Source organism: Etheostoma cragini, chromosome 14 (genome assembly GCF_013103735.1).
Source record: "Etheostoma cragini isolate CJK2018 chromosome 14, CSU_Ecrag_1.0, whole genome shotgun sequence".
NCBI lineage: Eukaryota > Metazoa > Chordata > Actinopteri > Perciformes > Percidae > Etheostoma > Etheostoma cragini.
Window position 1 is genome coordinate 11,417,311 of NC_048420.1, and position 27,821 is coordinate 11,445,131.

At 40.5% G+C, this 27,821-nt stretch overlaps 2 protein-coding genes across 3 annotated transcripts; one reads left to right on the forward strand and one right to left on the reverse strand.

Moving 5' to 3' along the window:
• The first annotated feature begins 7,828 nt into the window (after positions 1-7,828).
• sp4 (sp4 transcription factor) lies at positions 7,829-13,884 on the forward strand. Of its 2 annotated transcripts, XM_034891324.1 has the most exons (7): positions 7,829-8,447; positions 8,726-8,796; positions 9,736-10,086; positions 10,188-11,388; positions 11,818-12,016; positions 12,559-12,758; positions 13,386-13,884. In XM_034891324.1, the coding sequence occupies exons 1-7, from the start codon at positions 8,441-8,443 to the stop codon at positions 13,655-13,657; spliced, it is 2,301 nt and encodes a 766-aa protein (XP_034747215.1). In that variant the 5' UTR covers positions 7,829-8,440; the 3' UTR covers positions 13,658-13,884. The 2 variants fall into 2 exon arrangements, with proteins under 2 accessions (XP_034747215.1, XP_034747217.1); XM_034891326.1 differs by lacking the exons at positions 7,829-8,447; positions 8,726-8,796 and adding an exon at positions 8,877-9,081.
• Positions 13,885-17,556: 3,672 nt separating this feature from the next.
• Positions 17,557-26,465, reverse strand: cdca7b (cell division cycle associated 7b). Its single transcript, XM_034891353.1, has 10 exons — positions 26,142-26,465; positions 24,174-24,317; positions 23,978-24,075; positions 23,245-23,509; positions 23,058-23,120; positions 21,815-21,997; positions 21,355-21,507; positions 20,387-20,536; positions 18,465-18,601; positions 17,557-17,994 (listed from the first exon to the last, which is right to left on the reverse strand). Exons 1-10 carry the CDS (start codon positions 26,157-26,159, stop codon positions 17,973-17,975), a joined length of 1,233 nt encoding a protein of 410 aa, XP_034747244.1. The 5' UTR covers positions 26,160-26,465; the 3' UTR covers positions 17,557-17,972.
• Between the last annotated feature and the right edge of the window lie 1,356 nt (positions 26,466-27,821).

Consider the following 27,821-nt stretch of genomic DNA (forward strand, 5'->3'; position numbering starts at 1 on the left):
GGAACTTCAAAATAATTTAAACTGTAGATTAGTTTTACTATTTTGTAACTATTCTTCTATCACTAAATTAACACGTTTCACTTTTATGTATTGTAGCTTTAATGGGCATTATATATAGCACATGTTCACAGTTAGGTTAAGTAAAATAGCAAAAGACCACTGATATAACACCAATTGAGGAATTTTAAATCATGCAATATTGGAAAGCTATGTTGTTATCCTATTAATATCTCATCTTGGCAACTCAAAGCTGGTTGTTTTTTCAATAAATGCACTGTATACATGTATTATTTAATAATTTTATTAAATGCAGAAATGAAAAGTAACTGAGCCCAAGCCTGTTTTTATTTATGATTAGCTATTCTATAATAGTCCATTATTTCCCCTATTTCAAGATGTCCATTAAAAAGTGCAGCATTTCTTTGCTTTTATGATTATTCAAGGTCTTTTTAGAAATGAGTCATATACAGTGGGGCTTCGAAAGTTTGGGCACCCCAGGTAAATATTTGTATTAATGTGCATAAAGAAGCCCAGATGGAAAAAATCTCCAAAAGGCTTCAAATGCCATATTTGACAATTATATAATGTGTCACAAAAAGTTAGATTTCATTTCTATCATTTACACTTTTAAAATAACAGAAAACCCAAAAATGGAGTCTGCAAAAGTTTGGGCACCCTGCAGAGTTTATAGCATGCACCGCCCCCCTTTGGAAAGCTGAGACCTGACAGTGTCATGGATTGTTCTCAATCATTGCCTGGAAAGACTTAAGGTTTTAAATGCCCAGACTCATCTGACCTTGCCCCAACAATCAGCACCATGGGTTCTTCTAAGCAGTTGTCTAAAACTGAAACTGAAAAGAGTTGACGTACACAAAGCTGCAGAAGGCTAAAAGAAGATAGCAAAGCGTTTTCAGATGCCAATTTCCTCTGTTCGGAATGTAATTAAGAAATGGCAGTGATCAGGACAGAACAGTGGAAGTTAAAGCAAGATCTGGAAGACCAAGAAAAATATCAGACTGAAATGCTCGCAGGATTGTGATAAAAGCAAGTCAAAACCCACGTTTGACTGCACGATCCATCCAGAAAGACCTGGCAAACACCGGAGTTGTGCTACACTATTCCACTATAAAGACATACTAGTACAAATATGGAAGGGTCATCAGAAGAAAACCTCTTCTTCTTCCTCACCACAAAAATTAGCGTTTGAAGTTTGAAAATGAACATAAAGACAAGTCTGATGCATTGTGGAAACAAGTTCTGTGGACCGATGAGGTTACTAGAACTCTTTGGCCGGAACGACCAAAGGTACGTTTGGAGAAGAAAGGGCACCGAATTTATTGAAAAGAAGCTCTGTCCAACTTTTAAGCATGGGGGTGGATCAATCAGCCAGTGGCCCAGGGAACATTTCACAAGTAGAAGGAGAAATGGATTCAATAATATTTCAGCAAATTTTGGACGCTAACTTGATGCCATCTGTGTAAAAACTGAAGTTAAAAAGTGGATGGCTTCTACAAATGGATAATGATCCTAAACACATCTCATGGATTACATTAAGAGGTTTAAACTGAAGGTTTTGCCATGGCCTTCACAATCTCCTGACCTCAACATAACTGAAAATCTATGAATACCCCTTAAAAGCGCAGTGAGTGACAGACAGCCCAGAAATTTCAAAGAACTGGAAGACTTTTGTAAGGACGTAATTTTTAAGTCAGAATTGATGCTCCGCCTCTGTGTAATGCAATCCAGCCACTGATTGACTGTTTCTCTGTTGGCTACCATGACAACCGTTGTTAACATTCTGCCCTGCACTCTGGTGTTCGGAGTATTCGTGAAAGAATTTCTTCAGAAACACTGCTGAGTTCAGACTATGGACACGTCTCACACATGCAAGCACACACACATATGGCCACAAAGACACACACACACACAAACACATTCACAAAACATTAATTTTATAATATTAAAGAATTATTATTATTACGGAAAATTAAACCAAATTTGAAAATGTTTATGGGCACTGAGAGAATCTATAAAATTATTTTCACACATGCACACACACGAACACAAGCTCACAAAAAGCTTTGTTATGTACTTTTACAGACACACACACACAGCTTTATCAGTAAAATTTCCAACAGAGACAAAATTATGGAGGGTGTGACAATCACATCATCATTTGTACTAATTGGACAATTTGGAAGCACTCCTTAATTTTACAACTGTCATAAATTACAAGTATCAAGTTGGGTCAAAATTTGAAATGTCTTTTGATTAAATATCCATGTAAGGTTGTGAATTGATTTGATACTTTCACATCAGGCCTCTAAAAACCAGCCCCCGTGAGAAGTGCATTGTATATAAAATGTGCACGCAAATAGTAGTTTTATTTCAAGGCGTCCCATGCCAAAAAAGGTTGGAAAGCACTCTGTCCCTCTTCAGCGAGCTTTTCAAAACATAAACAACTGATACACTCTTTGAAATACTGTAGCATGTGTTCTAAAAAAGAAAGAAAAATAAATGTAAAACATAGCCACAAAGAGAAAAAATCCCCTTGACAAAGGTGTGGGTCTGGCATCATGCCCACTAAGACACACCGGCTGTTTTCCACATATTCCAGACACCAGGAAGCATCAATCAGTCAAGTATCATTATAGTGAGACGCTGCCAACTTTCCCAAAGCTTCATGCCGGTACAGTTTAGTATAATGTATATGTCATGTTTTCAGTAATAAAAAAGCTTGTTTTTATAAGGCCAGGATGCAAAAGCAACTGCACTCATACTTCATAGATAGAAAGTGGAGAAACAATTTTAACTTACAGTTACAGTTTCCAAATCATCCAAATTGTTTTTGTGTGTGTGCGTGTGTGTGTTTGTGGATGTGGATGTGCATGTAATGTTGTGTAACATTCCAGTAGCTGAAGTAACACTTTAAGTTGAAGATGAGCCATCCATGAGCAAAGGATTGACATCACCTGTTCTCGTTAAGGATGACTATGACTACAGAATGTCCATCTACTGTATCTAGATCTATGCATGTATTTCTAGATCTATAATTACAGCTTGTAACTTGTTAGAGGACAGTCATGTAAACCATGTCTGTTATCACTTGTCAACAAGTTCTTCAGGTCTGCACACACACACACACACACACACACACACACACACACAATGAACAAACGAGGCATCTGCCAAAAGAATAACTCATAGTAAAAGTCATAAATCACTTTACAACTCAACCTTTAGGAGAGGGAGACATCCTGACGCCAAGGCCCTGTGTGACAAACGCACACCTACGCATACAAGTGCGCAAGGCTTGGAGATATCACACAGAAAAACATAACTGCACGCTAACATGAACTGACTCACACATGCCAACATGCTTATGCATAGGTGGACCATTTCAACATACATTCCTGTAAACGCACACACACACACACACACACACAAACACACACACTCACACACTTGTGTTTCATACTAACGAGACATCTGGAAGTGAGGTGGACACTGCAATCACCTTAGAGGTGCAACACTTTGTTCTAAGTACAATGTTGATGTCTGGATCATTACTTTTGTTTTTTTTACTTTGATTTGGACAAAAAAATACTTTTTTTTTATAAACTGACTTGGCACAAAACAAATTACAACTTTGATAAATCTTCATGTCAAGATTTTAGAACATGTGACAATACATGCATCAGCCCTTTACATATTCAGTTTGAAATAATTATTTTTCTGCCAATTTTTCAGCCGATATTGGGAAGACAAAGTCAAATCATAGGCATTTTCCTCTGCTCTTAGTTGGAGTTTGCATGTAGGAGATGCAAACTGCCAAACTGAGTGCACTGCTTTGAAGATAAGAAGAATGCTCTGATGCTTGCTAACATCACACATGTTTTCTTGTGAGCTCAAAACATCTAACATGCCCCAAATTCTGGATTAATTTGCCCTCTCTTAATTTGAGCCGTGTTTCCCTGTACAATCTCAAATCCTGACCTGCAGATCACCCACAATAAGTTGTAGTTGATGTTTCTTTTTGCTTGCTCTGTAGTTTTGTCATTAATGCATTTCCAAACCTACTGTAAAAGGCTGAATGAAAGCAAAATGTCAAGGCAAATGTCGTCATTTCATTTCAGCTTTTATGAACATGACGAAGCTAAGAACTTTCTCTTCTAATGTCATTGCAATGTTAATAATTAAAAACAACACATGCCATAAAGGTATGACTTTAAATACAAGAAGGAAGAGAGAAGCAACTTAAAGTGTATAACTCAAGTATTTAAGTACTTCACTTGGGTAATTTGATTTTATGTTCTACGTACATTTCATCACATTGGAACCTATTGACACCAATAGTTACTTCACAACTTAAAACTTAAATACAAAACCTATCAAATATGATGCATAGGCCTACCTAACAATATTTAATAGCAAAAGTGAGTTTCACATTCAAGTTTAACATATTGTTCACATATTAATTAGTAACAATAATGCAATACTATAAAATACAATATAGAAGATTACTTTAACTTTGAAACATTTGTAAAAGTATTTTTTAAATTCTGGTAATTCAATTACATTTTTTATACAATGAAAGATCTGAATATTTCTTAGATCACTAGAGAAAGAGAGGTATTACGTATACAGTCTACTTTTCTGTTTTCAAATGTTTTCTCATTTGAGTTTATTTATGTAGGCCTATATATAATATATAATAATATATGCATATTATACGTTACTATATTATATATTTATAACGCTTTCTCTTATCTGTAATTTTGCTGTCTTTGTGCTGCCACGCCAAACCGATTTTCTTATCTAGGGATCGATAAAGAGTAATCTTATCTTATGTTAACTATAACTATGAAGCCCCAGCTGGTACATGGCGTCATCTAGTGGCAGCAGCTGGAATCCAAGTTTTAAACCACTTTCATTTTCTTTGCATTGAAGGACTATCCATTTATTTGCCATTTCTAATTCAGTTTTTGCTAGTCCTAATTTTATTGAAAATTTGTAGAGCCCCTGAAGGACTGTTGTTATCAGTATGATCACTAAAAGATAAAGATGAATGCTTTCGTACATAACTTCTTCCTTTACAACATAGCATCACAGAACTACATATTGGAAATGGTCTTTCCTATGTGTGGAATAGTTATCTATAACAGACGATGGCCTTCTCTCTTAACTCACCCCCTTCCATCGCCACCACCACCATACAATCACACAGGCAACAACCCTTCTGCAGACTAGACCTCGTTGCCTAGCAACGCCCTTCCGAGTGGCCCAGGGGGCGGGACCACGGCACTTTGCTTCCGCAGTAATTACAGTGCATGTGCCTATATGAATGTTTCTGGGCCACCCTGTGTGTGTGTGTGTGTGTGTGTGTGTGTGTGTGTGTGTGTGTGTGTGTGTGTGTGTGTGTGTGTGTGTGTGTGTGTGTGTGTGTGTGTGTGTGTGTGTGTGTGTGTGTGTGTGTGTGTGTGTGTGTGTCAGTCTCATGACCAAAAAGAAAGCACAGGAGTAATATCAGGGCTGTAGCAGCAGCTATGTTCAATAGAGTTATTTCTCTTTAGGCCTCTGTTGAGGAAAAGTTAGATTTCTACAGATTTTAACAGATGATATCCTATGATTTTTTTTCATCAGGTTCCATGTCGGATATTAAACCCTTGCTCTGGTGAAATCCTGAACTTGGATTTCCCATTATCACATATTGTTAGTATCACTAAAAATGTTCCAAATCTATGAATGAACAGCTATCAGTGTTATCCTGACTTGTGTTATAATGTGACTCAGAGACAGAGTATTGCTCTGGCTGACAGCCTCTGAGCCTAAATATTTCCCTTGTGTGCCAAGGACATATCCTCAGTTGGCTGCCCGCTAATGATGTTTTCTGCTTGGTGAACCAGGGCTGTGACTCCACTTGGCTAAAGTCACACGTTGCTCAGGGAGGGTTTCTCTGAGGTAGAGGGCAAACAGAAACCCCTGCCTGGGACCATTTAGACCTACTATGTCAACATTTATAGCTTTAACTGATAAATTTCCCTTCAGGAGATTGAAAGAGGTTTTGCCATGTGGGTGGGAGACGTTACTTCTGTTACAGACCTGTACACAAACAAGAAACTTCTGTGGGATTGCTGCTACTGCAATAAATTATAGCAGATATGATCTCTCCTGCTTTTATCTTGCTAAATACTCATGATCCAACTCTCTCCAAATGCATTTGTTGAACACGTAGCAAAGTCATTTTTAAAGCCAAAGCCATTAGAGGAGGCTATTTTTTTGTATATTCAAATTACAATGATATTTAACTGAGAAAAAGCTGCACATCCTCACATTTGAGAGGCTGGAGAAATTTTGCATTTGTGCTTGATAGATAACTTGCATTATTATTAACAAAAACAAAAAAATATATATACCGTATATATATATACAGTTAAGCCCCCATTTGCCACCCCAGTGGATCAGGGAATGTGACTACGGACGGAGGGAGTCCACCACAAAAATAATTGATTTACCTTAACACGGGGAATCTTTAACAGGGGGCTGGGACCCCTAGGGGGTTGTCAGTCAATGCAGGGGGGATTCCAAATTATTGTAAATTTTTGAAAGTTTTTTCAAAGAATTCAACGTATTATTAGCGAAAATAAATCCCCACTGAAGATAGGCTTACTGGCCTATAGGTAAGGTAGTCACTAAGGTAGCCATCCAACGACAGGTAATCTTAAAGATTCCCTGTGTCACATCTTTTGAAATGAAAACATGATTTTTAAAATCATGGCAACAATTACAAGGCTATCTTATTAGCTTAGTATTAATCATTATTATTAGTCTCTCTGCACATAAATGTAGGCCCAGTTTAATATGCAACTTCATTTCATGCAATATGTGTATGGGTTCCCAGCTCCATCCCTCTTTCAGTTAAGGGGTCCTTGTCCTTGGCTTAAAAAAATGTTTGAAGACCCCTGCCTTAACATATTAAACTCAGGTCAACACTAAACCAACAACGGAGTGGGTAGATCAGCAATGTCAGGAATAAAACCGGTAGGCTATATAGTGGTGATCATACGTTTATTTCCAAAAGATGATTTTTTGTATTCCTCTTTTTAATCAACTTTTGCATGAGTTCCTAAACTTATAAGCAGCTGGCATGTGGCATGTGTGCTGAGAGGATGAATGTGCAAAACCAAAAGACAATGATCCAGATGGATGCCAGCTGTAGGAAGGGAGAGACAGAAGTTGAGCTTAGGGCTCAGTATAGCTGATGGCTTGTGCCCTTTCTGTCTATAAAAGCATGTGTATATTGTGTATAAACGACTAATGACAATTAATTGGCTAATTGTTTCAACCCTAAACCAGCCAAAGTATTAACTGTAAAGTAGGCATGTGCTACTAGTAAGCCTTCTGTTTTCTCCCATATAAGCTACAAGTTGATTAAAGATTTGGAACTGATGAGGGAAATGACAGTAATGCAGCAAAGAGGCAACCTTCCATTGTTTACTATTTGTGAATTGCTTTCCGAAGTATAAAAACTATGTGACACTCTAGTTCCACTAGTTTATCTTCTTCTTCTCGTTTTATACCGCAGCTGTCATTTTGTGACACCAGTGTACAGGGTGGAAACAAACACACACACCAACCCACACGCCTCCCTTTCCCGTTCACCCAACCCCCCACAACACAGAAGTCCCCGCCCTCCCTCTCGCTCTCACACCAACGTGACTACCAACAGCGTCGCGCCTCCAAGCCGACCGACGCATCATGGGAGTTATAGTCCCGTCCGCCCAATTGAGCTGAAGAAGGCGAGGCCTCACCAAAATACAACTCCCATCTCGACCCTCGCCCGCCGAGCCCCGTCGTCCAATCTGAATATGTGGGAGGAGCGCGTCCGCCCACAAAAGCCACAGCTATCTCACTGTATCTCCCCCTTAAATAATCAATTGTGCACGAAAAAAAGGGAATACGCGTAAAATACAAACACTTGTGACGGTTTGTTTTCGGTGCACGACGGACTGCGACGAGGCGTCCCCGCGTCGTGCTGTGAGAGAAACGGCGGCGACAGACAGGAGCAGCGAAAGAGGGTGTTGTCCTGATGCTTAAATGGAAGTGGGTGGGCCTCTACGGTCACACACTGCCAACTTCTCTGTGGATATCATTCTGACAAGCGCTAATTTACTCGTTTATGGACTGGCTATCCGGTAAAAGAGACATACGACGGGGCTGCGAGGGGGCTGTCTGGCCGGTGACGGTCACTGTGTTCTCCGTTATCTGGGGCTGCTTGATTGTGCCTGCGCTTGGCACCGCCCTTCCTGGCCGGTGGGTGGTTTCGTCAAACGGGCAGATTCGCCACGGCCCAGCGCCTAACATATAGGCCGTCCTCCGTCTCTGTACCCGGCCGGCCTTCTACCGTGAACTACACCCTCTCCCGGTATATTAATGCGTTATGAGTGGTAGGTACCCTCCCCCCTCTCCGTCTCCACCCCTCTTTCACTGTGTGTGACAGATAAGAGTCTCCCAGTCCCTTTGATGTTGATGATGAGGTTACTGTTTTCTCTTTCACCTTTATTGATCACCTTTGTAGTGCTATATATGCATTATGATTAGATTGTGTTTAACTTAGTGTGTACATGACTGTGTGCCTTATCCTGGGACTTTGTACTATTCAGAAATATTCCTGCGATGATATTGTAACAGGAGACATTCTCGCATTTTAACTCTCTTTTGACAGACTCGAAGAAGGAATCATCTGGAACTGAAGGAGGGAAAGCATCTAAAAAGGGGAAAAGTTCTGTGTCGCAGGTAAAAGAAAGAAATAGGAGTTTATCATACTTCATTACTTTTGCCTTGCCTGCAGGCCAAAAATGTACTCCCTCCCTCTCAGCCAGCCAGCCAGACACCTCTGGGGGCGTTTCTCTGGTGAATTCCACTTCCTGCTTCTGTGTAGCCCTGCTGAGAGCCAGACCTCTTGAATAGGCGTATACGGCTGTCACACTTCAGCCACTGTACTTTTGAAATGTCTGTTTGAATTAAGGTCAAAATTATTTAATTCTGCATGTGGATTTATTTTAAAACCCTGCAGCGTTGGTATGTGGCTCTACAAATGTGGATCTTCTGTTTTGATCAGCTTTTTTATACGTTGTTTAATCTTTGAGATTAATTTCAAACTCACAGGTATTCTTAAATGCGTCTTTGTTGTTAAACATGTATGACAAGCATTGTTGCTATGTTATTTCACGCTATTTGTTACAGAATCTGGGCTGTTTCAGAGGTGTATAGCATTAAAATTTGCCTGCGACCTAGTTCCTTTGAAAGGGAGGAGAGAGAGAGAGCAGGCGGCATTTTCTTCCAGTGTTCTGAGAAAAGAGAGATGTGGTTCTCACACGCCCACCCACTCGCTTCCTGTAATACCGCCCACTTCCACTGACAGCTCTCTCTTTCTCTCAGATTTTTTGTTTCTTTTTTCTGCAGCATGTTTTCTCCACCCTTCACTTTTTTACTCTCTTTCTTTGTTTCAAATTATTCATTGTGTGAGTGCATATGATACCTGCCTATCCTTGCCCTTTGGCTTTTTTACTTACAGTTTGTACTTTTTTGTTTTGTGTATGGTATGTGAGCCTTCTGTGCGTTTCCATCGCTCGCTAACCCCGACTGGCTTCTCCTCCTTCCCTTGCACTCTTGTTTAACCGTCCCTGTCTCTGCCCCTCCCTTCCATCACTCCTGCTACCCTGTGTCTTCCAGGATTCCTCACAGCCCTCTCCGTTGGCTCTGTTAGCGGCCACCTGCAGTAAGATCGGAGGGCAGGGGGGAACGGAGGGGGTCCAGGCCCAGGTGGGGGCCCAGCAGTTCCAGGTCCAGGCTGGTCAGATTCAGCTTCAGGCAGGTCAGCTCCAGGGTCAGATAGTGGTGGACACAGGTGGAGGTCAGGCCCTGGTGCCTCAGCAGCTGGAACTGGTCCCAGCTCAGTTCACGGGTAACGGCTGGCAGATCATCACAGCAGCACCTACTATGGCCAAAGAGAACACCAATCAGCCTGTTGCTGTGACGGTGGCCACCACCTTGGCTAATGACAGCTCTACGGGCGGACGCAAGGTGAAGGAAGTGGGGCAATCAGTGGGTTTGAGAAAACGTTTTTTTTTGTAAGCCAATGCTTGTGCTGTTAACTGTATCATTGTTCCTTTCCTGTTGGACAGGTAAAGTCAGTAGGTGGGGCCAACAGTGTGGCAGCCAGTCAGCAACAGCAACAGCAGCAGTTCCAGATCATCCAGGTTCAGAACCTGCCAAATGCTGGAGGCGGGGTCCAGTATCAGGTCATCCCTCACCTGCAGACTTCAGATGGGCAGCAGATCCACATCAGCCCAGCTCAGACAGCCTCCATCGGGGCTCTACAAGAGCAGGTCCAGTTCATCCAGACCCAGAGTCCAGGCCATACGCAGGCTATCCTCCAGCCAGCCAATCAGCAAGCCATCCTGACAAGTACAGCCAATCAGACGGTCCCGCTACAGATCCGGCCTGCACAGTCTTTCCCACTACAGCTGCAGACTTTGCAGGGCTCCCAGACTCCTGTTATGACCACAGTACCCATAAACCTTGGTGGCATGACCCTTGCTCTGCCTGTGATAAATAATGTTGGAGGGGGCGGGGCTGTGCAGCTTATCCAATCAGCAGATGGCACCTTCTCTGTTGCCAATGGCAACCAGCTGATGACAACAGCAGTATCTGGGACCGCTCCTGCAACAGCATCAACTGGCTCGACGGTTGTAGCTGAAGGTGACAGCGTGTCTGATGTGACACAAGTGGTTTCTGCTGGATCAGAGGGTGGACCAGCTGACACCCAAGTGCAGAGCAGTGAGGCAGACTCTCAAAGCCAGAACCAGGCCAATGGGCTGCAGAACCAGACAGATACAGCGGGAATTCAGCAGGTGATTGTGGGCCAGGTGGGGCACCAATTTGTGCAGCAGATCCAGCTGCAGCCTCAGAATCAGGGTCAGGCACAGGGGCAACAGCAACCTCAGCACATTCAGACCCTCCAACTGGCCCCAGGACAAACCCTGCAGCCCATCCAGGCCTTCCAGAACCCAGCCCAGGTCCTCATCCGTACCCCAACCCTGTCCCCCTCTGGGCAGATCACCTGGCAGACACTGCAGCTGCCTGGTGGAGTCTCTCTGCAGGGTGGCCTGGGGACCGCCGTTCCACAGCAGCTGACACTGGCCCCGGTGGCCAGTGGGACGACAGTGGGGAGTGGAGGGCTGGTCTCCTTAAGTGGAGCTCCCCTGACGCTGAGCGCAGCCCAGCTCAACCCGGGTTCTGGGGTACAGACGGTCAGCATTGCAGGGCTGGGTAGCGCTGGGGTTCAGTTGCAGGGTGTTCCCCTCACCATTACTGGTCTACAGGGTAAGGCCGCAGTAAGAGTGACTACGTAAATGTGTTGTTACTAATACATCACTAAACTATTACCATAAACAAAATGTGATTAAAGCGATGTAGTTGATTAGGCATTAGTTATTGATAAAATAAGAAGCTCTAATGCCTTTCCTGTTCTAACCTTCCAATCATTAGTTGTGTTGTACACTACTTTTCTTTACTGTTTATTTGTATGTAGGCCTAAGTATGTAGCATAAACCAACGGCACACACCATACTTCATACATTTACCATTCAAAGTTGAACTTTACAGAGATGTCCTGCTAGCGCAGTGAAATTGTGTGCCTGATACTGTACTAAAGACTGTTTAGGATCTTGCTTTTTCAGCTTTCGCTCTTCTCGTATTTTCTTCAGACTACCCCACAGTTCACACTTTTTGTCATTTCCCATTACCTTTCAGGTCAACCACAGGGTCAGGATGGGGTCAAAGTTCAGTCGTCTCCAGTGACGGTCACTGTTGGCAGCGTGGCATCAGGCACATCGATGAGTCCAGACCAGCTGGGCTCCGTACAAAGTTCTTCAGACCACGAGGGACCACCCAGCAAGAGGCTTCGACGTGTCGCCTGCTCTTGTCCAAACTGCAGGGATGGAGAGGCAAGGTACTAGCACATTAGAAACGCAGAGCACCGTGCATTGGTGCGATATGAAATAAGGTGTTAAATATGTAGTCATATGGGGAATAATCGTTTTTTTAAAGATCTGACAATGGCCCGTTAGAAAACTGAAGCTTTGTGTGCTCAAGTCCATGATTTACAAACTCATGTTTACATTTTTATGATGATTCCAAACTTATTGATAACAGTCATGTCGTGGTGGGCAAACTGCTTCGACAGATGGTTAGAGCACAGTGTAGCTTGTATCCTAAAGTGAGAGATCTGACCTCTTACCACCCAACACTTCACTTTGTAATGAGGAGCTAGCACCCAGGAGAATATTCAGCGACTGGTCAAATGTATTCAGCTTTGCTAGAATAAACATTTAATTGAGCATTGATCAAAATGACCAACTTACTTCTGCATAAACAAACAAAAAAACCTTGGCCCAGTGAAGCCCATCTGTGATTCCATTTGTTTCAAGTCCTAAAAGCTTTTACCAAACCCACACCACCCAAGATCACTCCTAACTCAAGTGTGTGCTGTAGGAACAGCGGGGACCCAACAAAGAAGAAGCAGCACATCTGCCACATGGAGGGCTGTGGAAAGGTGTACGGAAAGACGTCCCACCTGAGGGCCCACCTGCGCTGGCACACAGGCGAGAGGCCGTTCGTCTGTAACTGGATCTTCTGTGGCAAGAGGTTCACCAGGAGCGACGAGCTGCAAAGACACCGGAGAACACACACAGGTAGGAAAAATGCATACAGAGATGTAAAATGGTGATGTGGGTCACCCTGGTCAGGTCTTAGTGTACAAAATGTAAAAAAAAAAAATAGTATAAAAGGAAACTTCCCAGATCCCAAAGTGGCATCTTCAAATGTTTTGTTTGACCGACAGTCAAAAACCCAAAGAAAAGCATCAAGTCAGCTTCTTTTTTGCTTTAAGAATGACGTAAATGATTATCAAAATCTTTGCCGATTATTTTAATGCCGACTGACTTGTTGTTTCAGCTCTAATCCAAACTCTTTCAAATCCCAAATTAAAACAATTTAACCACTATAATTCAATTTCTTGCCCAACTAGCTATGTATTTATTTGTAAGAATTGGTGAAGCTGAGGCTATGTTGGATCAGTGGGTGGAGCAGGCGCACATATACATAGGTCTATGCCTCGGTCCAGAGGTCCAGGGTGTGATGATTTCCTGCGTGTCTTCCCCCTCTCTTCCCCCTTTCTCCGCTAGCTGTCCTGTCTATTAAAGGTGGAAAATTCCAAGAAAAGAATCTTAATAAAAAAGGTCCCAACCAAAGCAAGTTTGTTTGTAACAAATGGTACAAAAAAAAAAGAATTCTCACAAATTCTGTCTTCTCCCCTTTAGGAGAAAAGCGTTTTGAGTGTCCAGAATGCTCCAAGCGCTTCATGCGCAGCGACCATCTTTCCAAGCACATCAAGACCCACCAGAACAAGAAAGTCGGAGCCGCAGTGGCAATCATCACCACTGATGACATAGAGGAAGATGCCCCTGAAGCCCTGGACGCCGCCACTCAGATTGTTGCTGTGGCAACCCTCTCACGTGACTCAGACCCCGCTACACCCACCACCTCTAATCACCTGGAGGAAGAGGAGGAGGAAGTGGAGGAGTTTCAATAAGCAACAGACTCCCATTTCTTCACTGAAGGCGGACTTCCTGTTTTTCTGGGAGCCTTTGCAGGGACTGTAGGGATGGCTGCTTTCGCTTTTCGTTTTTTAACTTTCAATTTTACATCATTTTAAAAATGTTCTCTCATGAAAAGGGACTCAAAAGAGATAAGATCATGCAATGAACAGAAACACAAAAATATAAACATAACAATCTAAAAATAACTAACATATTATAACAAAACAATTGCCTAAAGATATGAAAGATTAGTTTGGCATTTATAAAATGAATTTATAATAATTTCATTCGCAGTGGGGAAAGGAATGTAAGTAGTGTCTAGAATAGCACAAGACAGGGGGACCTGCTTAATCCAAAAACATCCAACATCGAGAGAAGTTTTCTTAAACGCAACAGAATCTAACTCTATGCACAAAGTTGTGTTCCTGTTTCATACCTGTCAGAACGTGCTGAGGGTCAATCATGGTACAGGACTGTTGCAGAGCAGCGATGGAGCAGGGCAGTCTTGGGATGTTGTGTGCGTGTATATGTGACCTGTATGAATGAGTTTGTAGTCCCATGCTGCCACAGGGAGGATCTACCTAATTTGAGTTTTATTCATGGTTCAGGTTTCGTCCTCAGATCAGATTCAGGTGTTGATTCCTTCGAGACCAGTCAATTGATAAACTGTTATTAAAAGGTGCTCTAAGCGATGTTGGGTGACGTTACTTCCTCTCGACGTTCAAAGTATTTTCAAACAAGACTAGCTTGCCCCTCCCCCTCCCTCCTGTGCTTCCGCGGACAAACCCCCCCCCCAAATCCTTCTTGTCAGTTATTGGCTGGAATATTGGAACACTGTCTGTGTAGGCTTCATGGTGCAGGTATTTTGGTTGCGGTGTGTAGACCCTGGGCTGTCTACAGAGACCGCGGTTTTTACAGTGTGTATCGGGGACAGGCAGCTCGCGGGGAGTGAGGAGATGTTTGCTGTATGTAACAAATGTTGTAGCCTAAAACACGCGGGACATTGCTTAGAGCACCTTTAAAGAAGAAGGGATCATTCTAAAAATAAATAATATTAAAAAAAAAAGAGTAGAAAGAAGCACATATAAAAAGATTTATAAATAATGCATTCCTATTTAGAAAAAAAAAGGTTTCTAAAGAGAAAAACAATCTAGCTTTCTACAACTTTGTTTGTGTGGTGAAAGCAATACTATAATGACAATCCTAGTGAAACCATGTTTACATTGTCAGGGGACGTTTTCTCTGTTAATAAAACAAGCCAGTCCGCTCTTAGATTAGTGACAACATCTGAAAGCAGCGCTGTCGTCTGAACAAAGCCTGTTACTTTGCAGATACCAAAGGGTGGCTTTAACATCACAGCTGCAGTCTATCCAGTACCAGTTTTTATATGATTGATCGCCATCAGATGGTACTGGTAGCTGTAATGACAGCAGCACAGTTACTGATGTTGCTTTACGCTTTCTGTGCTCTGGTGACATCCCTTCTCCACTTCTATCCCTGCAACGTGACCGATGTACCACAATTGCCTTAACACAAGCTGTTGTACAGAGGGAACTACAGACATAGCTAGAGGGAGCTCTTCTGCATTATTAGGGGGTGACATGGAGAGCACACCACAGCACAGGAAGGTAAAGTGAGACGGCGCAAAAAGAGCTGTGGGTGGGAGGGCGTCGGGCTACTTAGCTATGTGGATATTATGAGATGTTTTCTGGTGGTGTTGCTCTGTGTTAGTTCAGTGAGTACGTTCTTTTTTAAATTAAAGTATACTTTATTTTATAGAATTTATCAATTAAAAAAAAAAAAAATCCCCTCCCAGTATGTTAACACACATGGCCCCACTGTGTATGGCTAATTTATTATTTATCCTTAAGTTGTACTTTTTTGCCTTTTGCTGGACTTGTATTTGTGTGCGTTGATTCTGAGGTTGTGTACAGCATGTTTGAGTTTTTTGCCGTAGTGCTGCTTCTCTCTTCTTTACTCTTTGTGCTTTGGTTTTCTTTTTCTACGTCTGACCACTGCTGTTCATTTCTTCTCCTTACGCCATACCGCGTTTTATGGAGAAAATTAAATAAAAGAAGAAGAAGAAAGCAAAAAATTTACTATGGTTGAAAGGTGAAAAGGTTGATACCAAACAAATTTAGATGTTTTTGGTAATATTTTGTGTGACTACCAACTTTTTTTCTTTGATATTTTGTAGTGACATCTCATTTGTAAATCTTTTTCTAAAAGATGTTTGTCCGTCTCCATGACATTTGATAATGGGTTTTTTGCCAGGTTAGCCTCAAAGGCCCCAGTTTATTGATATTTTTTAAACTGGTTTGTACAAACGTGTTATGTCAACAAAAAAGAAGAAAAAAGGAAAACTTCAAGCAGAAAAGATGCTTTGCCTGCATAACACTTGACAATAAAGTGATTAAAACAAACTATTCCACTCTCTTTGTGTGTCGTTACCTGATCTGAGTTGAGTGCAGATGTGAGTTGAGCAGGTGTCATTTTGCGACAATGACGTGGCGACATCTACATGCTTTAAACTTTAAAGGAGGTTCAGTAAGTTTTCCTGCAGTTTTTGGAGTCTTGTGAAGTAAACATGCATAAGAGTTCATGAGAGTGGAGTCCATAATCGGTTGTTTTATCTATGAAAATTGTATCTGCTGCCCCCTAATTTGTCTGAAATCTTTTTTTCTCCGCTTTCTTTACCCATAGACAACATGTCCAATTTGTACTTTATTTTCAATAGAGCGTTGAGCTACTGAGGAGGCCAGTGGTATTGGGGGAAAAATCAAGAGCCAGGAGCAAAGTTTATTATTGTATGGATTTCACAAATTTCAGTATGACAGACGCGCCCACCTCACTTGCAGCCAGATCCGGATCCCTTGGCGTTATGCCATAAACTCAACTCACATCGGATAGCCAATGAACCGTTGAAATCTGAGCAAGCGCAACTCCCAACACTCGACTCCCAACGGGTAGTGACAGTGTGCATCAATCAGATGGAAACCATTAGAAAAAGCAGTCCCAAAGAAAAACAGTAGACCCCAACACACAGCTGCTTTGATAGTTATTTTTGTTTGTGTGGAGGGATGAAGAGCCAATAAACTTTCTACCTCAGAAAACAGGATTTATCCAACACCCCAACTCAGCTACGATCAAAGTGTGACTTCTGAAAGTTCAACGCCCGGTCACTCTGACTGCAAGTTTTCAAAAAGAATCGCTTAGTAGGCAGTTTCCGCATACCTTTGACATTTCACTCCTTTGAAGTGCTTCAAAAACACCTAAATCTACAACTTCTTTCTGCACCCTTGGGTGTTTTTGTGGAATTTGAATGAGTATGATTGAGTATGATTGAGTTTGATTGAGTATGGTTTGGAGGTTTTATGTACGGACCTCTTTTTTCCTTTTGATGTAAATTGCTCCATTGTGTTTGAGTTTGATCAAGAAAATCAACCCTAAAAAGTACAAACTCTGGGCTGAAGCATTTTCCAGGACCTGTCTGAAGATCTGTATTGCCAAAGTGTGAACATACACCCACATTAGTCTTAAGTGTGCGCTGTAAGGCATTATAGATAGATGATTAAGACATTGGTGATTAGATAAAAGTTCTAATAGACCTTTCTATTTCTCACTCACATTGCATGCCTCATGAAGATCCAATGTCCCCAGGTTGGTCCCCGTCAGCAATGGTACCTGTCAGGTCATTACATTAAGTCAGCTGACTGGCTCAAGAGCAAAGAGTTGACCTGGACCTGACCCCATTCACCTGGGGAAATATGACACACTGACACACTCTCACACAGACACATCACTCACACAGGTCTAGTGTGTGGCACATCAAACAGATAAAAGCCTGTATAAATATACATGTATATAAACATATGTTTAAAAAACATGGTACATTATTCAGATAATGCCATTCTTTATTAGAATTTACAGTGAACTGACACAATGTTGTAAAGTTACTCACTTTAAAAAAAGTAATTGGTTAATAAAAATGCTCCTTTTGCTTCCTTAAAACAGAACATAACCATTACATTTGTTAACCCTAGTGAACACCAGGAGTAAAAATAGTCAAATGATTGTGTTCAACTCACAATTGAGAACAGGCTTTAAAACAACAAAAACATCCCTGCATCTTATGCAGGCTTAGATCAGGATATATAAAACATATTAACAGTGTATGTGACAATTTTGTTTCTCTAGTTGGGTAAAAGCTAAGCTAAGCATGTGCATTAAAATGAGTTCTACAGTACTGTGAAGCCCAAGAGCCCGCTCCAGGTACTAGCTGTACGAGCAGGTTCTCCTCCCCGGACTTTACTGCAGATCCTTTTGAATGCTGCAATGGAGACAAAACAACACATGAGCTTTATTTGCTATAAACATAGTTTTCAGTTGGGTTACAACTGGTAATTATTGTCATACTTGATTTGTCAGTAATTTTTCCAACTAATCAATAAACACATCAGTCTAAAATATTGGAAAACAATCAAAAATACACATTGCAATTTGTCAGAGCTCAAGTTGATGTATTCAAAACGTGTTTTTTGTCCAACTTGCTGTCCAAAACCCAAAAGATATTAAATTTTCAATAATATGAAAAAGAAAAAAGCATTGCTTCCAGTAGATTTAAGACATAATCCAATGCTCAATCCAAAAGCACTGACATTTTCCAACAGTGATTTTACACTGAATGTTCTGAATTACATTACTAAAACGTTCACATCATGGACTTTGATGTCACAGTTTTAGGGAGATCCCATCCATGTCGATGACATTAAACTGTAGAGTGAGGATGTTGTGATGTACCTCTCCAGATACTCGTGGACATTGTCGTGGCCGTTGTACCGGGCCAATCCCACCAGGCAGCCGGTCGCACAGCGGCCTTCCTTCTTACGACACAGACTGCAGTTACACATGTCTCTGCAGATGGGACACAACCACGTCTACAAAGAAAAAGGCCCAGATTTAATGTGGGTGACCATCCATGTTCTTACTCTGTTACACAAGTGAACCCATGTTGAAGTTTTAAGTTCCTTCCAACCTCAAGTCTTAAACATTTTCAAATCACCTGCCTTTGGTACCTCTGGGAATAAGTACTCGACATACACTCATGATTTTCTCGTACTAAAATTTGTGAAATTATGCATTCATAATAAGCCACGCACTGTAAATACACTGACAAATCTTCATTGCATCCGACAGATTTCTTCTTTAGGCAGGATCTTTGTTGGTAAGTGCTCTGTGTTTTTCATTCATTCTGCAATAACTGCCCCAAAGTGACACTAGTACTGTGATTTAAAGGCAGCAGCTCCCAACTGCAAAGAAGAGGACACAACTTAAATAGGTGCATACAAACAAATCATGATACTTTGTTATGAAATGTATTATATTTGCTTCAGCAGCCCCAACTACAACTAATAAAAAAAAAGAATTACATTTTTTTTTTTTAAAGGGATTTTGTGTATTTTTGGGTGAAATGGAAGTTATCACTATATTGACATGTATTCTAGGGAATCATATACAGTAATAAACGTGCTGTCTTCCCTTAGTGACTATTTTTTACAGAGGAGTACAGAGGACTGATAGAGAACTTTGTCACATGGTGCACTAACAATCACCTACAGCTATATCAGCAAAACCAAGGGCTTGTGGTAGAATACCAGAAGAAAAAGGAGCCCCCCGTCCTGGTTTTCATCGTCATCAGTCCTTCAGGGTCCGAATCAATAAAAACAGAGTTAAAGTCCATGTATGTGTTGCTTGGCCAATAAAGCGGATTCTATTAGAACACAAAGTTGTAGCCACGACAGTAGAAAATGCTTTAAATATGGATGTTGCTGAAAAGAAACTAATTTTAAAATGTGGATGTTTCATACACACGTTCAACCCGGCAGCACAGAAGATCTAAATAATCACCCCAGTGCCAAGATTAGTGTCACCAGTTCACCTTCTATTTTTCTTGAAACTTCCAGTCATTAAGTTGAGATTCTGTAGGTGGGGCTGTTTGCTTTGTTCCGCTATGTTGGTTTCCACCTCTTCTGTTGACAACTCAGTTCAGCTTTTACGTAAAACTAAATAAAAAACGGTATGGCTGTCGCTGGAAAAGTAAACTTAATCCCTCATTTTTCCTACCAGATGCAGTGTTTGAAACAAAAATATAAAAACGTTCAATAACTAGATATCAATCGGCATAAAAGAACATGTAAAGCCCTTCTGATTCTCTAGTCTCTCTAGTCTCTAGAAACTAGTGTTATTTTTAAAATCCTGTGTTTGAAAAGTCAGCAATACAAAAATAACCCGCTAACATAATAGAATATTATTTTGTTATGTAAAATCAAGGTAACTATTTAATTTTAGAGGGGAAATCATTAAAACAACACACACAACAAGACAACATAAGTAGGGTAAAAAGAGAAAATAAGATCAAAACATCATTATTTTCACTTGACACTCAATCACAGCTTATTTAAGCTTATAAATGTTGTTCCTGACCACTTCATTACCCCAGTTGTGAATGATAGTACTTTTACTTTTCCTGTTATTTGCTAAATTAATTGTCCCTTCAGTAGGATTTTGCAATACTTGTTTTAATATAAAGTGACATTATCCAAAAATGAATGAATGAATAACAGACAGTTAACTTCAGTCTAGGACAAACCCACATTCTCAGATTTACCAAATCGAAAGTGAGAGAAATGGAGAATTAAACGTTTGCATGTGTTAGCACTGACCGGGTCGAGCAGCACATCGCGTACGTCCTCTCCGTAGCGGTTCTTAAGGCACGGCCCACAGAACTGACCTTTGGCCCCTACACAGAAACCACTGCGACACACTGTCTTGGTGTCCAGAGTCTTTTGTCTGCACTGGTGACATGAGCTGCCCTGGAAGAATAACACACACACACACACACACACACACACACACACACACACACACACACACACACACACACACACAAAACACACAAACAGAGTAAAGAACCCCACTAAGCCAGGTCACCTGACAGTAGTGTTGTTGTCAAGACCACCTCAACCGAGACAAAGTCGTTACCAAGACCAGAGAGTATTGAGACCAGACCAGACCAAGACCAGACCAAAGAACTGAAACATAATAATAGTATAGTATAATAGTATTATTAATAATGTTAATAATAATAGTACATCTTTGCTAAATCACTTTGGGTGAGGGGTGAAGAGATTTCTGGAGAGTTTTGTTATAGATCCAGATTAATAACTTTAGCTAGCTAGCATCACTTGCACTAACCTCCCTAATGCCTCCTTATTTAGTGCAGATAAAAAATGTAGGTGGTCCCAGCTGTGTCGGTTAGCGTTATATTGCAAAACTTACACACTGCTGTGTGTTTTCTTTTAGATGTAATTTGCAAATAAACTCTTTAGAAAAAAAGAAAAAGAAAAAAAAGGTTATTACCAACAATTTGGCTGACATCTCCTAGACAGCCAGAGCTTCTTCTCCTGTCACCTACATTTACTTTTGGAGTAACACATAAATCAGACGATACGCTGCCAATGTAGTGATTACCCTGCAGTTTTGGTCTTGAAATAAAATCCAGAGTCCTCTTCATCCTAGTCCGAGTACAAGTGGTCTAAAGACCAAGACCGGTGTCGATTACTACAACACTGCCTGACAGTAGAGTACAGTAACAAGACCATTAAATAGGTAAAGGCCTGATGCGACTCACGTTCTCCTTGTCCCAGATCTTGTCTTTGTTGCGGTACGCTACGTTGTCCAGGTCTTCTTTGGTGATCTCGTCAACTGACCTCACGTCATACTGGCTCCTTCTGGAGCTGTGGCTCTTCCTCCTTTTCTTTTTCTTCCCAACTTCTCTGTCCACCTGCAAGATAAATAATAATGAATAATTGCACTCTTCTATATATTTCTTAAGACATTTAATTTGTAGAAAGAGATTCACGTTGACTAGATACCTAACTGATGACTGTGTATTTTGAGTACACAAATGACATCTGGCTAAAAAGAGTGTCAGTATGTTTAATGAAAAATAAATTGATAAAAATATAACATTAATCATTTATGTACGATCAGAGCACATCCTTGCTACTACAGTACATTTACAGAATAGATGATAATAAAGAAATTCTCAATAAAAAAAAACTTCCATATTAATGAAGTACTATTTGTACCTCTACCAGTCTCCTGATGTCTACAGTTCTGGGGCTTCTGTGGGTTACTGGCTCGCTCTTTTCCTCCACTGCAAAGTTCTCAGGAGGACGAGCCTTACGCGACGGGTTCCTCCTTTCTGACCCCATCTCTGGTTCAAACTTGCGTTTCCGTGGCGTCGCTTTCTCTGGCCCACGCTTTTTCTTCTGCAGACATAAAACAAACAGTAAACAAATCAGAACATTAAAAGAACCTGTCTTTATAAAACAGCACAGGGTTTTTCCAAAAACATCTTACCTTAAATATATTTGATTATGTAATTGGAGTTTGTAACATGCATCATTAATACTATCATCATCATCATCATCTGACCTGCATCCACAGCTCTCCTTTCAACTACTGTTTAACATACTGTACGTCTGACATGTGTCAACTTTGCTATGAAAAAGGTAAATAAAAGTTACTAGAATATTGATGAACAAATTAGTTAATATAGGCAACTTCTAGCAATTAGAGCTATGAAGTCAGTTCTACTTAATCAAAAACCTTTGGGCAGTCGGGCAGGAAGGGAAACAGCGAGAGTATCCACTCAATTTACCCAAACACCTCCTGCCAATATTGTATAGGTCTCCTCTACAACACAACAGGTGACGAGAGATTCACCACGGAAGTGAAAAAACATAAAAATCACAGACCTTTTATAAGAGAAGGCATGGAGTTTAATTGCAGGAGTGCTTGGAGTGAAAGATATTATATAAGATACTACCTTAATAAACATGTGATTGTTCTTTAAAGTTTTGTAGATAGAATAACATCTGTGAGTTGGGCAGCGAGACGCTCCGCTTCCGTTGTGGTATGGCGTGTTGCGGAGTACAAAACAAAAACAGAACGCAACTGGAACTCAGCAAAGATGTGTCCAGTAGAAAATCAGGGGAAGGGTATGGCAAACTAGCTAAGTATGTAAATTATATGGTATGTGGTACTGGTTCATGCTATACACAAGTCCTAAACAAATAAACATTACATAAATAACCACACTTTTACTTGAACATATGGTCACTTGTGGTCTTTTGTGAACATCAACACCAAGATTCTCACTTACAATTTTGGATGACATCTTAAACTCTTGTTTCTTGAATGCACTTACTGGACAAAACCAACTGCCCCAACAATGTAATGTTACTTGTGATCAATAATCTTTAAATCAATGGTTCATTTCCAAGTTCTTTTTCTGTTTTATGGTTGTGAGAAACTACTTATACTCACTTGAGGGGTGGTGGGCGGAGTGAGGTCAGCTATGGTGCTCAGATCAGCAAACAGCTTAGCCAGCTGAAAGACAACAACAGAGAAGACCAGAGTCAAAGGACATGACACAAATTATAGTAGTTAAATACAGACGACACAGTGTGTCAGAATATGGAGAAAACACAAAAGGTTGCGAGAGTTTCATTACCATGGCCTTGTTCTCCTGGATGTTCTTGTCCCGTTTCCGTAGGCTATGACTCTGGACCTCCTCTTTATCTTCTTCCTCCTCCTCTTCCTCTTCTTCTTCTTCTTCTTCCTCCTCCTCCTCCTCCTGCTGTTGCTGCTGCTGCTGCTGCTGCTTTATCCTCTGACTTCCTCTAACTCTTTGAGAAGGAGGAGTTACTTTGCCTGGCTTTTTGACATTTTTCTCTTGCAGTTTCTGTTTGGGGGTAGACAGTCTTTTGACGGGAAACCTAAGGAGCAAGATTAGATTAGATCCTTTTCAATCATAGAGATTCAACACAATTGTCATGAAACAGGTCTGTGTTTCCGATAGTGATTTGTATAGTTGGACGGGCAATAGGATGAAGACAGTGGATAACAGCAGTAAGATGAATCTATGCACAATTCACATGTATTAGGCCAAAACACTGAATTTAGTGTTTAATATTTCTGTCAGATGGTCAGGATTCAAGCTGTCAAATGTGAGACGAACAATTAACCTCATGAGTAGTTTCATGAGTAGTTTCATTGGTACTGGCAATAAGAGGCTACAGTAACTCAAAGACACATCATCTTTGTTTATTTTGCTTTTAAATGCTTTGTAAAGCAGTGTATGTACACTACAGTCATGTAAACAAAACACACACACACACACACACACACACACACACACACACACACACACACACACACACACACACACACACACACACACACACCTCAGGGCAACTAAAAGACTCTTCCTCTTTTGTGGAGCGGCATCCTCGCCATCAGAGTAGAAGCCTGTGTCCACATCGCTGTCCTCTGAATCCACCATCTGGAGAAGAAAACAGAAAGAAAAGCTTTTGGTGCTCTAGCTGCGGTATTGCACATATTTTCATCAAACAATACAGCCGAAAATAGACGTTTCATTACCTTGGTCTTTAAACGTTTGCTCAAAGATCGTCTGTCCTCTTCTTCCTCCTCATCGCTGAAACCTTCAAACTCCTCCTCACTGTCCGACTGGCTGAACAGACGAGCCAGCTCAGCAGTGATAAACTTGGATTTGAAACACAGACCCTTTTGGGAGACATACCAAGCGTCATATTAAACTAGGTTTTTGTCAATAAGTGTGTGCCCATTTTGTTCATCTTGTGCACATACCAGCAAGCACGCCTGCCATACACACAGTCTTAACGGATGTCATGCAATTTCACTAATCAACAGGTGGAAGTAACATTCAAAGATTTACTAAAAAGGGGCCACACAATAATGCAAGCTAGTAAACATGGGTGAAACAATGTTAGATTTTTTTTCTTCTTTTTTTTTTTTTTTATATCAGCTCACACCAGAGGGAGCACCATTCCACCTGTGGACATCCTCGGTCACTAGGTGAATGTTGTGAGAACAACGGATTTAGTTCAGTTTGACAGAGCAGAGACTGTTGAAGTGAAATGATGTTGGTAGTTACAAAACTAAACCCTAGGAAATCCTTATCACTACAGGCCTGAGCAACTTCTCAGCCATGGCAGGAAAGGGAGATTTAAGACCACTGACAAAGTTAAGTGGAAAAGGAATTGACTTCACTTCCTCATTGTTTGGGGTTGAACAGCCCCAAATGTTGCATGTGTAATTAATAAATAAATGAATAAATAAGAATTCAACCTTTTTTTTTCCTTCACATATTTTTTTTTCTAATCTAAAACCAAATATGTAGAAAAGTCTAAAGTGTAACATCCACTATTTGGGCATGCACATTTCATAAAGATAAAAAATAAAAAATAACATTAAACAGCTATTTCATAAACAAGCGAATATCTATGTTATATGAGCTATGCATAAATATATTTGGGATTTGGGTGGAATTTTGCTGTCTGCTTAACTGTACTACCCACATCATCACAGATACAGACCATATAAAAACCCATTGTATTTAACCTGATTTTTACAGCACAGAAAAAGAGACATAAAAAAGAACTAATGTGTGATTGTATAATTTGTAGCTGGCTTTATAAAACTGTCATCAGTCTGCAATCATCTAAAGCTATTTTTTCTTAATGTTAAACAGTTATATACATACACACACACACATTTATGTGTGTATTTGTTTATTTCATATTAACGTTAAGGCAAATTTCTGATTCTGAAATTCTCGTAAAATAAGGGACGTTTGTGACATATCACGTTTGTAACAATGTTAATTATGTTTTTTTGGAGCTGTTAAAGAGGGCACAGGGTCCCGAAGACCACAAACACAATATATGGTTAACGGTAGGGGTTTACATGTTATTCTTTCATGGCCACTTATGACAACATTGTACTTGGTCAGAGTCATTGCCAAATATTTGCATATGAGTCATTTATATTGTTTAACACAGAGTCAATGCAGTTAATGTCCCAGGTCCCACTCTGCTGACCCATCCCCTCTAGACACAGGGGTGTTGACCTCTGACCTCCTAAGAGAAGGGAGACGAATGTACCCACCTACCCCAGCTCCTTGACAAACATGCACTCATTAACTTAGATTATCTTACGGTTCAGGCATTTAGCCACTATATAAATGGTCACCTGCCCATTGGTGCTAAGCAGCTCACGTGTAAGCTAGCTAATCAACCAGGTCAAAACAAAGACCTAGCTTAGACAAGTTTTGCAAATTGCGTTCAAGAAAGACATAATGTCTGGGTTTTAAGAACTGAACTAGCTGACGTTACGGCCAAAAAGCACCTTATTCGGAGAAAGATATGAATGCATCTTTACAATGAAGCAGACTCAGGCCAACAACTGTAACGTTAAGATAACGGGCGGTGTTGACAATGGTCTTCATTTTAACTGATTATGACTTTTCTTCACCACAAAAAACGCCGTGGAAAGAACTACATTTACACGTACTGTTCTGCCGCTTACCTTTGACGTGAGCGTCATTTTTCTCGCTGTTTTGCTGCAAATTCCTGTACAACAGAAAGTTTTGTCCTGTAAAAAAAAAAACAATGAGTAGCAAGAGGTATGTTTAAAAATGAACCACTAAAGAAGTCCGGTCATTGCAAAAATAGGGGTTTTGTTGTTGCTATGCTTATACATTAGTTTGTAGTTAAGTCCAGTGATTGTAATTTTGGAACTCAGATAATGGCTGTGTGATATAAAAGAGTATTTGCCCAATTGTACCTAAAGATGTACCCTATCTCTCTTTATCTTTAAGAGTAGTCTCTCTCCTGTGTCTCCCCCGCACTCACAGTGGTGCAGTCCGTCCTTTCGCGCGAAAACGGCATGTGGGCGTGGCACTCCAGGAAAACCAGCCCCTACAGCCCTTCTTCTTCTCTTTGAGTTCTTTTGTAAAATATCAAATTACACTGTACTTTTAACTTTGTGAAATTTTGTTATATATATATATATATATAACAAATTTTGTTATATATATATATATATATATATATATATATATATATATATATATATGCTAGGCTACTCTACTACATTTCAGTTGTATCTATACAACTGAAATGTAGTGGAGGCTATAGTCTACTTTTTTACTACGCTACATGTAGGCTATTTATTTACTATTTACTTTGCAGACTGACATTTTACATATGATCAGTTTATAACACATGATGTGTTGATCTACCCAGTATTTAAAGTAGAGAGTAATCAATTTCCCCAATAATAGTTTATTCTATGAAATGCCCAAAAAAGTTTGAAAGGAAAGAAAGAAAATTGCGCATCACAATTGCTCAGAGGTGACAGATAACATGGTGGCGTGATATGGGTACACAATAATGGATCAGCAACAGCAACATTATATATTCATCCACTGATGTATCCAACCGCTTATCCTGGGTCAGCAGCTCAGCAGGGTACCTCAAACTTCCCTTTCCAAATCTATACATTAGCCAGCTCTAACTAGGGGAACCCGAGGCATTCCCCCAGTTGGCTGGTTGGCTCAGAAAAGGGAAGTTTGGGGTCCACTGTTGCCCCCACAACCCAACCATGGATACGTGGATGAAGATGGATGGATTGATGGCTGGATGGACAGACAGAGCCATCACCCTGTTTGCTAGGTTAAGCTTTTTTTTTGCTGGTTGTAGCTTCATACTTAATGGACAAAACTGGAAGTGCTGTCAATCTTCTCATCTAACCCTTGGCAAATAAGAGAGAAGGTATTTCCCAAAATGTCAAATGTTTGCTTTTACCATCATGTTGTCCTTGGGTCAAATTGATCCATTTTCCTATGTCAATGTTCTTTTTAACAACCCAAAATAACATGATTGATTCCACACAACGCTCTTTGGCAAGCACAAATCTCTCCTTTCATTTATTTTGGGGTGTCTTATTCAATTTTATAGCATTTGGAGAATAAAATTGAAGTGGTTTCTAAATAGCATTGAGGAAAAGTTGACATGTTCCAGTCTTTGATTATCCATAAACATACATTCCTTTAATTTTAGTCTAAATAATTCCTAATTTCTGCTTTTCTAACTCAAACATTAGGTATAACTTCCTAAAAATGAGTTTCATTGACCATAAATTCCAACAACAGTAGTGTTTGAGTAGTGTTGGACGTGAAAAAAAAAGTCAAAAGTGTTGAAAACA

What these genes read in the sequence shown, in the direction of transcription:
- sp4 (XM_034891324.1), top strand. An exon ending in GCTCTACGGGCGGACGCAAG is followed by an intron (nt 10,087 to 10,187) that starts GTGAAGGAAGTG and finishes CCTGTTGGACAG; the next exon opens with GTAAAGTCAGTAGGTGGGGC. An exon ending in TGCAGGGATGGAGAGGCAAG is followed by an intron (nt 12,017 to 12,558) that starts GTACTAGCACAT and finishes TGTGTGCTGTAG; the next exon opens with GAACAGCGGGGACCCAACAA.
- cdca7b (XM_034891353.1), bottom strand. An exon ending in ACATCAGGAGACTGGTAGAG is followed by an intron (nt 21,508 to 21,814) that starts GTACAAATAGTA and finishes TTTATCTTGCAG; the next exon opens with GTGGACAGAGAAGTTGGGAA. An exon ending in GTCCACGAGTATCTGGAGAG is followed by an intron (nt 17,995 to 18,464) that starts GTACATCACAAC and finishes TCTCCATTGCAG; the next exon opens with CATTCAAAAGGATCTGCAGT.